The 17064-nt window shown below is 40.3% G+C and overlaps 1 protein-coding gene across 2 annotated transcripts in view; it reads left to right on the top strand.

The window, feature by feature from the left end:
- The window catches only part of spns2 (spinster homolog 2 (Drosophila)), a 60394-nt gene extending 51469 nt beyond the window's left edge, over nucleotides 1–8925 (top strand). Inside the window, exons 12-13 of one of the 2 annotated variants that reach the window (XM_046411733.1) lie at nucleotides 1037–1073; nucleotides 5628–8925. In XM_046411733.1, coding sequence (XP_046267689.1) covers nucleotides 1037–1073; nucleotides 5628–5642 — 52 coding nt within the window. In that variant the 3' untranslated portion in view covers nucleotides 5643–8925. Of the gene's footprint in view, nucleotides 1–1036; nucleotides 1084–5627 lie in introns of both variants that reach the window. The other variant, XM_046411734.1, reaches the window with a different exon arrangement.
- Nucleotides 8926–17064: the final 8139 nt, after the last annotated feature.

Genomic DNA, 17064 nt, shown 5'->3' with positions numbered 1-17064 from the left:
CTCCTGAACTTTCAAATGTATGATATTTGATGTCAGGATATTAGACTGAGAATGCACTTTGATCCTAATTTAATATGAAATGCAGTATTCTCCTACATTTACTCAAATGCGTTTCCATCTGTGTCTACAATGAACTGTCCTGTCAGAGTAATTCAGGTTGTTCTTGTTCACTTCCACATTTGCTTGTATGCCTCACTCACAGAGGAGCTAATCATACACAACCATGTCATATTTCATCCAGCTATATATAAACACACACAGCAAGCGTACTGTTGCATACCTCACATAGTATACCAAAGGCCTGTACAGAACCATACAGATTTGTACTTAATGTCCCAATGAAGACAAACCTCAGACTTAAACAGCAGCAGCTCTTATGTAACTCGCTGCAAACAGCACCTATGGGACCAAGAAAGACGACAACATCCACAACGTTGTACAACTAGGGCTGTTTTATGGCTGTGATATTTATAGGTGCCATTCATGGTATAAAGCCCCCAATTTATAAATTCCGTCTGACTTTACAGAGTGCTTTGCTGCTGTTTTTTCCCCTGCTTTGAGTGTGTCCTCAGATACACGATGCTATTTATAAAAGGCGCGGAGCCGAACGAGTTATTCACTGGAGCGCGCTTTTCTATTTCCAGCCTTAAAGAGTGCTTTATTATTTCTAGGTTGTTAGCTTTTTTTGGCTGCAGGGTTGCCATTTATATCTCAGTTTCAGTTTCCCCCCAGACACACACATTTTCACCCATTCCACATTTACACTTAGTGAGGTGGGAGAGCAGAACTGTCTCATCTGCCATGCCAGTGCACCTTGCCAGTGCAGATTCAGTGTGTGTCAGGGCGGGTTGAGCACTGCAGCCTGCAGGATCAGAGAGGACAGTTAGCATGTGATGAGTGAAAACTGAAAAGTGGGAAACATTTGGTGGTGATTACTTGGAAAAAGACAGTAAAACAAAGTTGAGTGTGCTTTGAGAAGGTCTGTCTCAGAGTTTTGGTGCATCCTTAATTTCTAAAACTATTCCTCCTTCCTCAGGTTGAACCAGCTGACACATCCACCCTCCTCAGTCAAGGTATGACCAGGTAAATTGCCTTTTCCCTGCCTTTACACTTGATTGCTTTTCACATCAGAAGTTCAAGCATTTTAAGTGGTTGATAGCAAGTCTTGGAACATTAACATTTATAGGGCTCTCTTCTTGTTAGATCCTTTCATTAGGAGACATAGAGATCGAAAACAAGATTTTCCAGGGCTGAAAAATCACTTTGGCCTGAGGCAATCCAAAGCTTTATGACAGTGTAAAAGCTGGAGGTGATCCACAAGACCATGCACAAATGATTGATCTATGATCCATTTCCCTTCTCATTGTACTCAAGGAATGTCCAAGCATTCTTGGAGTGGTGCTTATTTGAGCAACTATATGGCATCTTATCAAGGCCCAAGCTGCCTTCCTGCCTTTATCAGACTCACACACATGGTGCAAAACCGCTCTAATTATTAAGTGAGCAAAGAAACGACACAATAATTGGCAGCACACCAGCCAACTTTGCACTGTAGGACAATAGAGAAATTCTTCTGTTGCCGTTAAAGAAAAACAAGATTAAACTCTGACTCACTGATTAGGGGGACAAGGAATCTGTTGTGGCTTATTTGTAAAGGTTATCATGTTTAGCCAAAAGGTCAAGGTTTTAGCCCTTCCTAATCATCAGTCTGTCTGGGTTTATTTGTCCCCTAAACAAAATACTGCATGTACACAAAGTGCAAAAGAAAATAGGTCATGAATGTACTGCTGGGTTTATTATCACCACCTCCTAGTGTCAAATGGAGGTCAGAAAGAGTAATGACTGAACAAACAAATTACTTCCTTCTATGGTTTACATTAGCTCTCCTAAAAAAAAAAAAGAAAAGAAAATTGAATAATATTTCATCGTCAGCTCGCTGACAAGTGCTTTGATTAGTGAGATTTTCGTGGTAAATTTGCATCGACTTGTGAAAGCCAGGAAATGGTAGTGTGAAGGAGTTCAGTTCAGACAGCAGTGTGATCTGCCAGTTGCAGCTCCCTGCAGTATTTGAAGGGAACAGTCAATTTGGTGGAAATACTGTATGAAGGTGCAAAATCCTGCAGGCGGAAAACAGGATGATCCCATTAACTACAAAAATATTTTGTCATGTATGAGTATTTTCTCAAGCATTTATTTCAGTCTTTAGGTTTGTGTTTTTTACCTTCCACACATTTGGTTGAATTTAGAATAGAAAAATGTACTGTCAGGGGCATCCTGGTGCTCTCTACAGGGCTGCTCATAAGAGGAGAAAAGGGTGAAAGCTTTCTTGGGCTCAGTCACTACAGGGACCACGGAGGCCAAACGGTAACAATGTTGATAAAGAATATAAGCAATGATGACCAAAGTTTACTGGTCAAAGATAGCCTGGTCCAGGAGGCCAACGTTAAAACTAACTTTGCTAGCCGTTTGAATCAGTGAAGGAGCCACCACCACCTGTGAGGAAGAAGATGATGCTGATAAGGACCCTGTCAGTCATTCTAAGTCAGTTACAACCATCATAAAATTGTTCCTCCATTGTACATTCAAGGACATTTTGGCATTTGGCATCGACTGATGAAAAGCACTGCATAATGAGACAAGGCCCAGCTTTAGAAAATGAACAATTAGCAAACATGTATGTTGTGAAAAGGATCATTTTTTTGTTTCTTGTGAAGTCTGCCAGATTTCAAATCTGCAGTGTCAAAGTGTCCTTGAGTGTTTCAACAATGCTTCAAACTCTTGCTGCATCACCACAGAGAAAAAAAAGAAGAAATACAGGCAGAAATTATCATCTAACCTTGAAGCCTGAGTAGATGTAAGATGTTCATTATGTACATCATTGATGCGAGCTGGCAGAAATTATGAGGTGGCTTCACACATGTTTATGACAAATCCGTGAGCTGAACAACCTGGACCATAATGACTGAAAATCTCTTAAATTAAAAATGTCTTCGAATTCATTCGTCTGTAATGCAGTGTTTCTCAGTCCTGGTCCTGGGGTTCCTAATGATGGATTACCCATCACAAGCAACTTTGTCAGCCCTACAAGTCAATTTGCATTTTGCACTGATGAATGAGAGGCTATAGTAGTGCTGAAGGCAGGAGATCAATCTATAAAGTTGTGTTATGCTACGGAAAATCTTGCAAAAATATCAAGAACACAGAATATGTAGTTAAAGGGCAATACCCAAAACTGCCAGTGTGGTCTTTTACTGTACTGAAGAAGTGAAATGTCATTACCATTTGTAGGGTGTCATTAGTATGCACAGCAAATGACAGGTGACATGAAAGGCCCCCACAGGGCTGCCACACATGTCAGGTTTCAGTTCATGTTCTCAGCCTCAGGGTTTCATCAGTTCTCTGTCACACACGGCAGCTAAAGCATTTTCTCCCTGCTGTCAAAAGGGGCTAATTATAGAGAACAGTGATTACAGCTACATGAGGTCAGAGGTGAAAATGCCTGTGAACTGTTCGTTTCTGTTCTAGAGTGAGCCACTGAGGCGCTCTGTGATTCTGATTGATTTTCAACATTTGTTTGGGAAGATAATCCAATCACTGAGGCAGTACTTCCTCCCTTAGGTGTGACTCGCAGATCAATACAGTTCACGGTTCAGCCATCCTCCAATGTAAAGCGTTCACCCTTCACACTCACTCTGACCACTGTCCCCAGAGGTCCACCATGCTGAAACATAGACAGGTGAAAGAAGACATATGGCGCCACTGTCAAGTGCTGCAGTAGATTAAAGGAATGAGTTAGATTACTGATAAAAGTGTTTGGCTCTGAAGAGGAGTAGAAGTGAAGGAGGGGAATTAAGAGGGGAGAAAAGACGCGTGGCTGCTGAATAAATGAGGACGAAGAGAAGAGGTAATCACCTAAGCTGTTACACATCTCAAGCTATTAATCTCCTGTGATGCAATCCCAGACAGAGATCAGATACTCTGAGATCCAATTAACTTCCTCTGCTGACCAGATTCACCCCACACTGCATGATAACTAGAAGACATCCCCAGGCTGGGTTGTAAAAAGACCAGCATGAGCTTCACACTCATATATTTAGTAACCACAGTCCCTTATTATTCGGGGAGGACATTCACATCATGGGGCAAAACTCTGATTTAGTCACTCCTGTCCGAACTTTTAACAGTGTTTATACAGCTGCAGGCACATACTTTCCTTCTTCATGCACTTATCGTTCAACAAAAGCTTTGGATCAGCAATGCTGAGCCTTTTCACGGTGACCACAGACCACACACACACATGCATATGTACACACACAGCGTACAGCTAAGATCTGATGTGACTGTAGTTTACAGTGTACTCAGAAGGGCTCTCAACTTTCAGCACTTTCTCTTTCATAAGCCTAAGAATATGTGAAAAGGAGGAACTCAAGCAGTGCTGTCTTTTCAGTTATGTATCTCTGAACTCTTGTACCAGACCATTCACCGCTTTATCTTTCTGCCGTCTGTCAGTCAGATCTATAGCAATGTCATTCTGGCCGAGTTCAGTCACGATTTACATCCTCCCAGCCAAAAGCCACAACAAGTTGGTTTGATTAGAGTTTATGTGCTTTGCCAGACCAATCAGACCTCCCTTTTACTTGATGAGCCAACAGTCTCCAGCACAGTAATAGTGAAGCTGTGAGGAGGCAGGCCAGTCTTGCACATATCAAAGCATTCACAACTCTAATTATCTCTATGTCACGCTGGCATTTGAGCATTTTAATTTCAAGTCTGGCTCATAAACAATTCACAGAGTTTACAGCAACATCTGACACTAGTAATTGGGGGAAAATGGTTCATCCCAGGGAGGATTGGATCTGCAGCTACAGAACCATAAATACATTGTTTTCTCTAATCCTCCTGTTTGAGCTGTTACCCATGCATTTGTTGTTTTTCTGTAACACATCAATGAGCCCGCACGTTTGAGTGTGTCATCCCCCCATGAGCTCGCTGCACTAATCCTATTGTAGCAGCAGCAGTAGTAGCAGTGGACTGGAGCATCCAGGGCACCTTAATGACTCTCACACTTAATGGTCGAACTAGAGTGTAGCCTTCCCCTTTAGTGCCACCTATGCTCCATTACATGTTTGTATGTACTGTAGTTCAGCAGCTTAAAAAGATTTGAAAAGGTTTGAGTATGTTAAATAATAAAAATAAAATAATAATAATAATTATTGAATAATAAAAAAAAAATCCATTATTAAGTCTTGCAGTCTTGCTAATAGCTTGCTGAAAACCCACAAAATATGATTTCACATCACCAAACCCTTTCCTGTCAAGCCCCTGTCTGGATCTCTGGAGAGACAGCAGTTGTGTCGCTCTGGCTTATAGCCTGTTTTTGTACAGATTGGGGCTGGGGTTGGGGGTCTGCATTAAAGAAATTGTTAGGCTATGTGTGGGTATGGTATGTTCAGGAAAATATTTAGGTCACGGGCTGGTTGTGGTGAGCAGGAGTTATCAGGAAGGTCCTAACAGATGGCCCAGAAGCTTTCGACCTCGACATTAATTACATGAGAATGTCCTGTGGTGAGGCCAGGCTCTAACTGCACGTTTCCTCTCCTCTCTCTCTCTCTATCTCTGTCTCTCAGGTGACCACCAAATGAGGGGCTGGGAGGAGCAACCAAACTCCATGAGGATCAGGATGGGGCTGAAAAAGCGAAGGCAGCTGATCCGCTTCTTTAAAACCACGCCCATGTTCTCTTCACCGTCACCGCAGCTGTGATCATCCTCCTCTTCCTCTTTTTCCTGTTGCTCTTCCTTTTTACACGCCCTCGCTGGCTGCTCAGAACTGGAACGAGGGAGCGTCTTGCCCCTCCTTTAAATGCCTCGAAATCACAGGCTGGTGTTAAGGTGCCCAGCGGTGCCCCGGCCAACCGACAGCTGGTGTCCTCCTCACCCCTGTCTGCGAGGATCCAGTGAAACTTCCAGGGAGGAGGTGGGATGGCAAAACCCGCTGTGACCCCTCCGACTCCGGATGCCATACTACTGAATGCTGACCATGAACCTGCCCGGTCTGTCTGCCTGTCTGTCTTTATATGTCTGTCTGTCTGTCTGTCTGGCATCGGCTGTCAATCTGCACCAAGTGCCATATCATCATTACATTCCTTCAGATTTTGCACTGACCACCATTAACCCTCATGATGTCATCCCTGACTATGTTTACATGCACATCATAATTCAGGTTTGGGCTCTGAAATTAGTTGGATTAGGCTGTTTATCATTACTAGACAGTAGATCATTTTAAAACTGCAACTCTGTTGCTCTTGTGCAAATTTTCCACAATTCAACACTCCTGTAAACAGAAAGAAGCTGTAAAATTCGAGTGATGTGGAGCAAGTGATGCAACTGCAGGAATATAACTCTCAAAGTATTTTTCTGTTCAAACAAGCCTCCAATAATGTGATTAAAATGAGATTTCTCTGCACATGTTAATCGCAGTGTTGAACTTCAAAAGTAAATAAAGTGTTTACATGATTGATGCAAGTGTTGCTGTGCATGTAAACATAGCCGTCAACCAAGAGCCAAAAAGTGTTACTGTCTAAAGGTCAGTGAATCAGCCTTAAGAATTGGAGCTTTCACATCCACAGCTGTTTCTTTTGACCCCCACATGTTTTTATTTTTAGCTTTTAGCACTTAAATCAGTGTAGACAGCGCCAGATGGCATGACAGAGATGAGAAATTTCTGCACATTATTTTTCACAAGGTTTCTTGTGAATCTTTATTCTTTTTCTGTGTGATGTTGGAGTTGAAACTGGAGGTTATTGCCTATGACTGTTTCAGAAGGATGTTGATGCAATCTGGGCGATTTAAAGTGGACACTGGACTATATATATATGTTCTAATTTATGATGTACATGCTTTTTCCCAAAAGTAAATGAAATGCTACTCTTTTTAATTCTAAAGAGTAACACCTGTGTTTTTGTGTACATGAGAAGCAATACGAACAATTTTGAGGAAACAAATCCTTTTTATCCACACTGCCTTATCAGTGAGCCAGGTTTCTCTTTGGGGGGGGGGGGGCTCTCTGATGCTTGGTTTTGAATTTCTGGACACAACGCCCACACAGAGACAGAGTCACTTTTAATGATGGATTCCAGTGCGGTCCACGCTGGTTACAATAAGACACATTGTGGAAAGAAACCTTTCCCCCTCACAATTGTAGATATCCCATTCCACATTTAGAAGAAAGGACCTTTGAGGCACAGTCATCAGTTTATTACTGAGGGGAATCAAAATCCCAGACAGGAACAGGAAATTCTTTGGCCCCAGGTTAGAATGCTTAGGAGCTCTTATCGCTGATAACTGATAAGCGCGGAATCCCACTTTGAAACCAGACCAGCATGTCCTCATATGTCACTGCAGCAGCTGACTGCGGGAGTCCCCGGCAGAGAGCGACATGGAAATTTACATAAGAAACACAAGTAGACAATAGACAAAATATGAATTTGATTAATCACTCCATGTATTAATTACAGTATCATATTTGTAATGCTCCCACAAAGAAAAAGAAGTCTGCTATAGCTAGTCACTTGTATATACAAAGATTAGAAGCTAACTCTTGTTTTTTTGTTTTTTTTATTTCTTTTTGCATATTACCTGGTGGATATAGTTTTACCAAAGCCTCGAAGCCACTAATGGTGTCAGAGGTTTTAAAACTTGTGCACAAAGGGGAAAAAAAAGCACTTTGCAGACCTCCAAGAAACACAGAAGGAGGAGGAGGAGGATGGAGTGACCTTAACAGAGGAATAAAGGGAGACGTTGAGGTGGTTCTTGTAGCATTGATGTGCGAGCGTGACTCACTGGCTGTGTGTGGGCTGCTGTGTGGGCTGTGTCCTTGTTGCCAGATCGTTAGCTTTAGCTTCTCTCCAACTGCGTGGAGCTCTCTGAATGTGATTCTGTCCAACCTGACGTGTTTACACACCTACATCTTCTTAATGAACTAAGCTTCTTACCTTCCTTTTGTCAGTTTTTTTAATGTTACCAAATGAGGTGTTTTTTTAATAACTACAAGATATATATATATAAAACTATATCACGCAGCAACTTTAATATATTGTAAATGATGGCTTGGATGCAATGTATTTATTTGTTTGTTACCATAATGAAGAATAATCTATAAAGGGAAGTTTCATGTTTGAGTATATTACACTTTGTTGTATGTCATTGGGTTTGGAAACGCCTGTTGTTTATTCATCCTTTTGTATCACAATGAAACAACACAATACCTTTTTACATCACTAATATTCATTCTGTTTACTGTGATCATGAATCGGACATCTCACACATATTCCACGCAAAAGGAACAGCAATGTGATGATTTAAAGACATGTTTAGGGTGCAATAATTTTGCAATTTTTTTGTAGCTCTTGTAAATTTTTTTTTTCCTTTTCTTAAGAATAACTGATCAAACCATTTTGCACACTTAATGTTCAGGGATTTATTTGAACCATAGCTTAGCATCAACTTCACAGCCTCTGCCATAGAGGGCTGTCACTTCATGGTCACAGTAAGTGCTGACATCATCAGAAGGGACATTGGCTCTGGTCAGATGGGTCATGTACTGAGTTTCACTTTGCCAAATTTAGTTGATATAGCACCAATCCTTTTGGAGTTAAGTCTGTTGTACTGAGTAACTCTATGTTATCACTGAAGTGATGTATTGAGAATGTGCTATTTCTTGTCATACAAGAATCATGTATAAAGAAACCTTTTTCTGAAGTTGTGCAGAAAACAGAGGTTACTTTTATTTTTAGAGCAAGTCAATACAAGAGAAGTATCAGAGAAATTAAAGGATATTATTCTAGAACTGAACTGTGATGCACCCTTGGAGGGGTTGATTGAAAATGTACATGAGTGTAAATCAAATAAACTTATTTAATCACTTCATACGACTGTGTTGTCTCTAGTTATCTCCATTCTGTCAGACAAATGAATCAGCATCCACAAGCGTCTGCACTGAGAAATGATTGCTCACTTAATTATCTTCTCCCAGGTTTTTTTTTATTTTTTTTAGGAGACTTTCATAAAGAGCTTGTTTCATGTCAGAGCAAAGATAAATCAGTGGTAATTTAAAAACACCAGTGAGGTGACTTCAGTGTTATGTAACCAAAAGGAGACTTAAAATTAGCTATATACCATAATGCAGCACATTCTGTACATGTATGTGCTATGCCAACATGTATGAATCAGAGGAACTGGATTCTCAAGTACATTCTTAAGTACTGAGGAGAAATGTGCAATCAGATTCTTAAAAGTTGGTTTGCACTGTGGGACATCTGACACGGGTGAAGCCTGTGCTCTGAAAAACATTTCTTTGAATGCTTCACACCAACTGTCCAGTGTGGCTGAAAACCACATTGTTGACTGTTGTTCCTTTGGATATCAGTGCACCACAGCACCTTTGGCAAATGGTTTTCTCATTTCCTGAGGAGGTGCTGCAAAAGTAAGATGTTTACTTTGACAGTTTTAAGGACTGAAATTAAAGAAGATTAGAGCAACTGAATGTTTGTGGGAAATGCTGTAATTACATTGGGTCACTTTTGTCTTGTTTGCATGTATAAATGTTTATTATGGTGTACACTACATACCATCTTTATTCACAAATTACTACACCATAGATTTAAGGCAGTAATCATTATATATATGAGAACACACACACACACACACCTCAGTATTCAAATATGCCCACTCACCACTGTCCCAAATAATCAAAGGAGAGGAGAGGAAAACAGACTTGAGGAAATGAGATTTGTCCCCTCACTGCTGACTCAGTGGTTATAGCCACGTCTTAGTAACTAGCTAGTATTCTGTTGTACCAACTCAGAACTGAGTCTATACACTTGTTAAGCTCCATCACAGTGAAGATATACAAGAATGAGTCGGCAGCTCAAAGGTACTACATTAATGCATAGGCTCTTTCATTTTTAAATACACAGCCCCGTTGAGAACTGGACACCATCTTTCTTTTTCTCCTTGTCTTTGAGGAGGCTTACAAAGACTTGATTTTTATCACAGTGGGAGAAGACTGCGGTTCAGTCTGTCAATGAACTACTGTATTGTTCAGGTGCAGTGAGGCAGGCATCTGTGAGGCTCAGTTTGTAAAGTAATCTTGCAGTCCCCGGAGTGGTTTACAAACGCACTGACACATTACAGATGTGACACAGGGCTCCATCCGTGCTGTGGATGCAGTGAAAAAACATAATATTTACCTTCACAGGAAGTGAGGAGGTCCACAGCTGAAGGCCCTCTGTGTTCTGACGTTCATAGGAAGGGGCAGACTTAACTAACATGGCAGCTAATAGCACTAATGGACTTGTCCATGACAGGGCTGCACAAACACAAAGAGTAAGTATACGCTGCATTTGTGACAAAAGAAGACTTGAAACGTTGGCTGTGAGGCCTTTAATTAGACAGAGCCTTCTATCCAACGTGCCCTCAGTTTGAAGAGGGGAAGATTATATAGGAGTCAGAGGAAGCTCAAAGTGGAGATTTAGCCTTTGGTCGCTGGATAAAGGAGAGAAAGCAACACCCTTTCCCACAGTCAGACGATACGTACCCCAAAGTCAGGCGCTCCAATCTCCAAAAGTCAACACACCTAGTCATGCAGCAGGCAGGAAACACTGGGGCGTGGACAGGAAAAGGGGAACCATTCTAGCAAGCATTGGAATTTCCATTTGCACTTTGCCACTTAAACTCACAGAGGACAAACTCTGCAAGAACACGCAGAGTAAATTTGTGAAGCTTCAACATGTCAGCTTGTTCGGGGTTTGAAAGCAACATTGTTTAGGCCATCCATTTTTTAAATGAATCACAGTGGTCTGTTGTTTCTCAGCTCGTGAACAATAATGTCAGCTATTATTTCAAGTAAAAATATATTACATTTGCAGTGTTTTCAGATCAAAAGTCAAATCTGAAATATACACGTTACACTTGAAATTCCATCACTGTTTTGAATGTGTTAATGTGTTTCTGAAATGGACATCTTAAATTCATGATGATGAATAAAATATAATATTAAAATTTCACTTCTATTACTGATAAGGAGGGACGATGTCAGTCAACATATTTGTTGCACATATATTAAACCTGTAACCCTTAAAATTCACATAAAGTACATTTTGAGTTACAAAATGCAAATTTAAATCTGTATTTTTAGATCCAATTATATCAGATTACATTAATTTATTTCAGTAAATCCTGCACTTTCAATCATGTATAAATTCTGGTTACTTTTTACAACATGATATGCTCTACTTCAGGCAATCAAAAATACATTTTGTCTGCCTTACATGAAGATTAAAAAAATGTAATGGCCTAAAATCTTTTTTTAATCACAAATCAAACTGAAAAAAACAAAAAAAACAAACTGAAACTGGTCTTCCTTGGCAGCATCGCATTATAAAATTAGAGCATAAAAGGTTAATATTGCAGTGACAACAATCCTGCTTAACTACTCTGTTACTTTACTCTCATGACACATGACTAACACCATCCTTGTGGCTTGAATTCGTATATTCAACAACAAGTAAATTATTCAAATGATTCATCCTGCTAACCTTCTGAGCTGGAACAGCACACTTCAGAAAAGGTTTGGTTGCAGTCAGAGACATTCCTGTTTTAGACTGCCATGATGATCAAAGCAGAGTTACCTGCCCAGTACAAACAGAGGTCAGGGGAAGAAAAGGAGACGAGCGATGATTTGTCTCAAACTGAGCAGGTTGTCGGCAGAAGCGCACATGAAGAAGAAGTATCTGCAGTGCACAGTATCACACCTCCACTGTGAATCTCTCGCCTCTCTCTGTAGACACCCACCGACTTTTCCAACCTGCTTCACACCGCAGAAACGCAGTAACCTCCACTAAGACAAGCGTGGTGGAAACTTCATAGAAGTGTCTGATTGCACTTGGTGAGATTTTTGTCATATTCCCAACTCATCTGAAGTGAAATCCGAACATGACCGTGAGATCTGGGATCTGTTTTCCACTGGTTGATTTATTACACATCACTTCATTTATGCACTCAATGGAAATAAAGCAAGGATGAAATATTGATGAAATGAGAAAAGACCGCAGTACACAGTGTTCCGTGTGAAGACAAAGATGCAAACTGACAAACTGTCATCCACTAGCCCATGTAACACATATTTCTGTCTACTAACAGGACCGAACGAGAGGGATTAAAGGGGGAGCGAGAGGACAGAAAACAACAAATGACTCCAAAGGCTGTTAGTGCAATTGAGGGGAAGATAAAATAGATGTTTGCTTCATTAGAGGTTCCCTTTAGGTTGGACGTGCTCGAGTTTTCAACCACTGTCATTACAAGAAGACACAGTGGAGCAAACAGCTGAAACATCTTCACATTGCCAAGATTTCCTCTGAAATGTAGGAATGCCAGAAAATTAGACCAGCACAGGCAGAAAGAAATGCATTTGAAGTCAAAATAAAATGTTTTTCTTTCTTATAAGTAGATATAATAATATATAGATATATAATTACACACGAAGTCAAGGTGATGTAAATGATAGGTAGATCCGCTCTATAAACACATACCATGATGCCTACTGCTGCTGTCAAGCTCTGACTCACAGCCGTGGCTTTGTTTTTTTTGCATTTTGATATATTATTTTGCCTTGTTATGTTGCACTCTGATCTGGTTCTGCTCTTTTTACACAGCTATGTTTAAAACCTCAGCAGAAACCTTGTTCACTTTTGTTTGACTAATGTTATCAGATGTTTATGTGACACTTTGTACAAGTGTGGGAGCCATAAATGCCTGGATAAAATATTGCAGCAGTGTAAACAGCTTCGAAAACTGATCCTTGAGGCACAACGCTTCTTGTCTTTGTAGATGACAAAACAAAACAAACAAACTAAAGATGTTATTTTAGATTAAAATGGACAGAAATAATTGCCATTATATTCAAGAAATTCTTTCTACAGAGAGAACTGACAGATTTTCTTCCCCTTCTTTCCCTCTGCTGAGCATCTCTTCTTTGAGCTTCGCTTCTTTCATGTGTGAATGGACGTTCAGGCCCGAGGAGACAACTAACCTTCAGCTGTCAGAGTCTGGATTAATGCACAGCTCTGCATATGTTACAGTGTCATTAAAGACGCCAACACATGTTCCAGAGGAGGCATGAGATGTTCTCCTCCTCTTAGCTGTCTGCCCATGTGGAATGAATAAGAGATGTGCTTCATGGTGGGTTGAGCAATGTCAATGAAGGAACCAATGCAAATGATTCAAGAAGATATGAATGGCAAGTGATGGCCAGGCCTGCTGTCCATGGAGCCAAAGACATCATTACCCCTTAGCCTGTTATAATGATCACTCCTCGCCTCCCATCAGGCCTTGAAGCAGTGGCTTTGTTTCAAACTGTGGCAGAGAGGTCCCACTGCAATGAGGAATTAATTTGATTTGCATGCTCACTAACGAGGATGTAATGTAAATTGACAGCAGAATAGTGTTACCGCAACTGTTATGTGCCGCAGTGGGTTCAGAGTTGCGGGTGAAGGAAGTGTGAGTTATGAATACCGGAGTTTTCTGAATTAAACATGAGCTTATGCTTGACTTGGCAAAGAGTGAATGATGTTGGTTGGCTTTTGTTGCTGTTTTTAGCTCGTATGATTCCATATTTAGAACTCCCGTTTCCACTGCAGCGTAAACTGATTCAGAAAAAAAAAAGTCCAAAGGCTATTTATGCATGTGCCCATGTGTGCACAGCAGCATCTGCATTCATGTGTCCCTCACTTGAAGCAGAGGCGAGGTTTGAGCTTTGTGAATGACTGAAGAAGTGAATGGCAGACACCTCTGTGTGAATGGGCAGAAGAGCACATGACATGTCATACGCATTCACAAAGCAGTGGTTATGTCTGTCAGGTTACACACACCTGCAGTCAATAGGTCACAAATACACTGACGAACACTATTAAACCAAACAGCACACACCAAAGGGAACACACACTGAATTTTAAATGCACAGACAACCACTCTTTCACAGGGTAACAAAATGTCAAGGGTGTTAATTTCATCATTTCTCTTCATTAGTAATGGATGAAAAAAAAATAATTACGGATATTCCATTATTTTTTGCTATGTGATTAAAAGACGCTTCAGTCGAGGAACACATTACACATGCATCTAATATTGCATTTCCCCGGGTGATTAAGTGCTCTCCAGCTGTGCTGAATCAGTTATTCTAACATTTTGTAGCTTAGTTGATCTGAAGGCAGGGCAAAAAGTCAAATCAGTGAATCATTACAGCAAAACCTCAGCTTGCTGAAACAGACCAATCAGACAAGCATCAGACCCACCCAGGACCACCTTCAGTGTTTGCTTCATTAAAAACAATCTGCTTAACATCATTAGCCAAACTAGAGCGTGGTTCTGAGGATGTCAGTGTCAGCCTGTCCTTCACTCTGCCACTTTGGTCATGTCTGAAATATCCAAGCGACTGTTAGATGTGGGTTGAAATTTGGTACAGACATTATTGTCCTCCTCTGGTTTTGGTGATGTATTTTAATTTCTCGCCATCATCAGAATTCATTAATTAATTTGCTCAGTGCTTTGGTATACAAACAAGCGTCTGCAAAAAAGTAACGACATTCCCGTTAACCTCAGCTGTACTGATCAGCCGATGTTAGGACACTAACACACTGCTGGGGCTGCAGACTCTTATGCTTGTTTCAGAATACAAAAAATCAATACGATTAGCTTTTGAGGTGCTGTGTCATGTTTTCAAGTATTCTTGAGACACAGAACTGGCATATGGAAAGTTATGTACACACAAAAAATTACACAAAGCATGAATACAGATTAAGCTGTCTCAGTTTTTTCATCACTGAACTGTCACAAGGAAGCAAAGTAGTTAAAAAAGCTTTTAAATAGACCTGCTGATTCACAGATGAAGACTTCTGTTGTTGATAGCAAAGCATCAAGCTTTCAAAATAAATCCTGGACCAGCATTGTCTTGTTCTCCTCTCATTACATGAAAAAACACATACACTGTCTTTCTGTTCGGTACCCTTTATTTAAATCAGATATAATCTCATAATTACTCTTTCCAAACCCTTAATTGAAGTAAGATGATTTGCATTACCGACGCTTCCTTTCACGCTCTGCTCTCCTCTCTTACTTTCCTCGCCTCTTACACAACCAGACAAATGAGAGCGGGGAGCTGTTAACCACAAATGAATGAATGTCACTGAGGCAGCACTCTGAAATGAGTGATAAATGGGGTTGATAGATTATTCATGATGGTAGGTGACCTACCAGGGGCTGCATACTGCCACACAATGATGCTAAAACTGAATACATTGGTTCCACTCACCATTCAGCTTTTTCCATCCAGAAAAGTTGCACAATTTTATTTGTGTTGTAATATGGCTTGTAAAGTCTACAGACCTTTGGATCAAATCAGAATGACGTGAATTAAGCTGAAGGCTGCATGGGCACTGCACTGTGACAGCCTGCTCGTCTGAAAGTATGAGCGAAATGCCAAACCTATGGACAAACTTCCCAAAAGTGGTCAAAGAAATGTAAATTAAGATATAAAGAACAGGCCTATCACAATGAGATCTACCAGAAAACTTTAGCATTTTCTTAATAATTTTAACATTTAATGGAACCATTCACATGATGAACTCAAATTCCATCACTATTTTCTTTTCAAATGATTCCTGAATTTACTTTATACCAAATCTAATGTAGCACGTTGTTTTTCCAACATCAAAGAACGTACACGTTCCTTTCCATATGCAAAAGCATATACAGTATGTGGTGCATTTCCATCGACCTCACTCTGTTTGACCACAGGAATCACATACTCAGTCCTTACACATGTGGCAGCAAGAGAAAGAGGATGAAGATTTATTTTTTTTTCGGAAACCTCGGGGAAATTGACTCAAACTCCATCCGTCCACGAGCACCACATTCCAAACAATGTTTAAATCCAAAAGTCCTATTTAATGAACATGACATCAACAAAGAAGAATGCGGAGACACAATAATAAATAGAGGAGGGGGACTAGAAAATATGGCTGAATGAGTTGGTACCAGGTGAATATGTACAGCTCTTAACTTCAGTGTCCAGCTAAACTGACCCTTTCACCTCTGCTTTAAGAGGTTGACCTCTGCAGAGGAACATATCTGACAGGTTCTTGAGTCAAGTGTAGATTAAAGAGTCAAGTCGGAGTGTCCATATAGACAAAAGAAAAAAGATAAAAGAATGTGTGACTAAATTATGGTGTAATCAGTTCCCTGGCTAAACCTTTCAGCAGTGAGCATCATTTTGTCACACTTATCGCCTCACATTCAAGGTTAATGTAAAACACATTAACAGGCCTTAGTTGTAACCACATACAGTAACAGTTAACATAAAAAGACATAATGAGACTGAATTATACGCAAATTAATTCACATAATTACAATCACTGTTTACAATGCGACATCAAGCTGTTTGAAAATGACTAAATTGTGTTTCAACATAATTCAATCCTATGCATAATGGCAACATGTCTGACTGACGGTGTTGTGACAATATGAAATTCAAGAACATCGTCATTGTGAATAAATCCAGAATGTCAGATGAATGTGTGTGTGTGTGAATGTGTATGTGTTAATCCTACCTTTAGCTGACAATGCCTCTGAAATCAATAAAATTGATCAAAATGCCAATTCATTTCATGACTGATGGAACTGATTTTGATATGGATACATTAAACTAATGACAATCATACTGAAAGCCTCATTAGACTCTGAATATGTCCAATGACCTCTGACACAGTCAGTAGAGTGGAGAGATTTCCTGCCTGTCAGTGTGAGTCAGGTGAAGATCATCATTTGTGTGTGTGTCTGAAAGATCTATCTGTCCTACAGATCTAAAGTGGCTGGTGGTAGTAACAAATCTCCACATGAAGAGATGGAAGGGTGGGTATCTACAATGGCGATATTTGCCAGTGTGTCCTGACTGTGGTGGAGAAAGGGCATCCAAATCTGTGGAGCAGGCAAAATGTGCCTGCTGTGCAGCCT

This window comes from Scatophagus argus, chromosome 14, assembly GCF_020382885.2.
Source record: "Scatophagus argus isolate fScaArg1 chromosome 14, fScaArg1.pri, whole genome shotgun sequence".
Lineage (NCBI taxonomy): Eukaryota > Metazoa > Chordata > Actinopteri > Scatophagidae > Scatophagus > Scatophagus argus.
The sequence above is the reverse complement of the archived record's forward strand: the minus strand, read 5'-3'. Positions and strand labels throughout refer to the sequence as shown.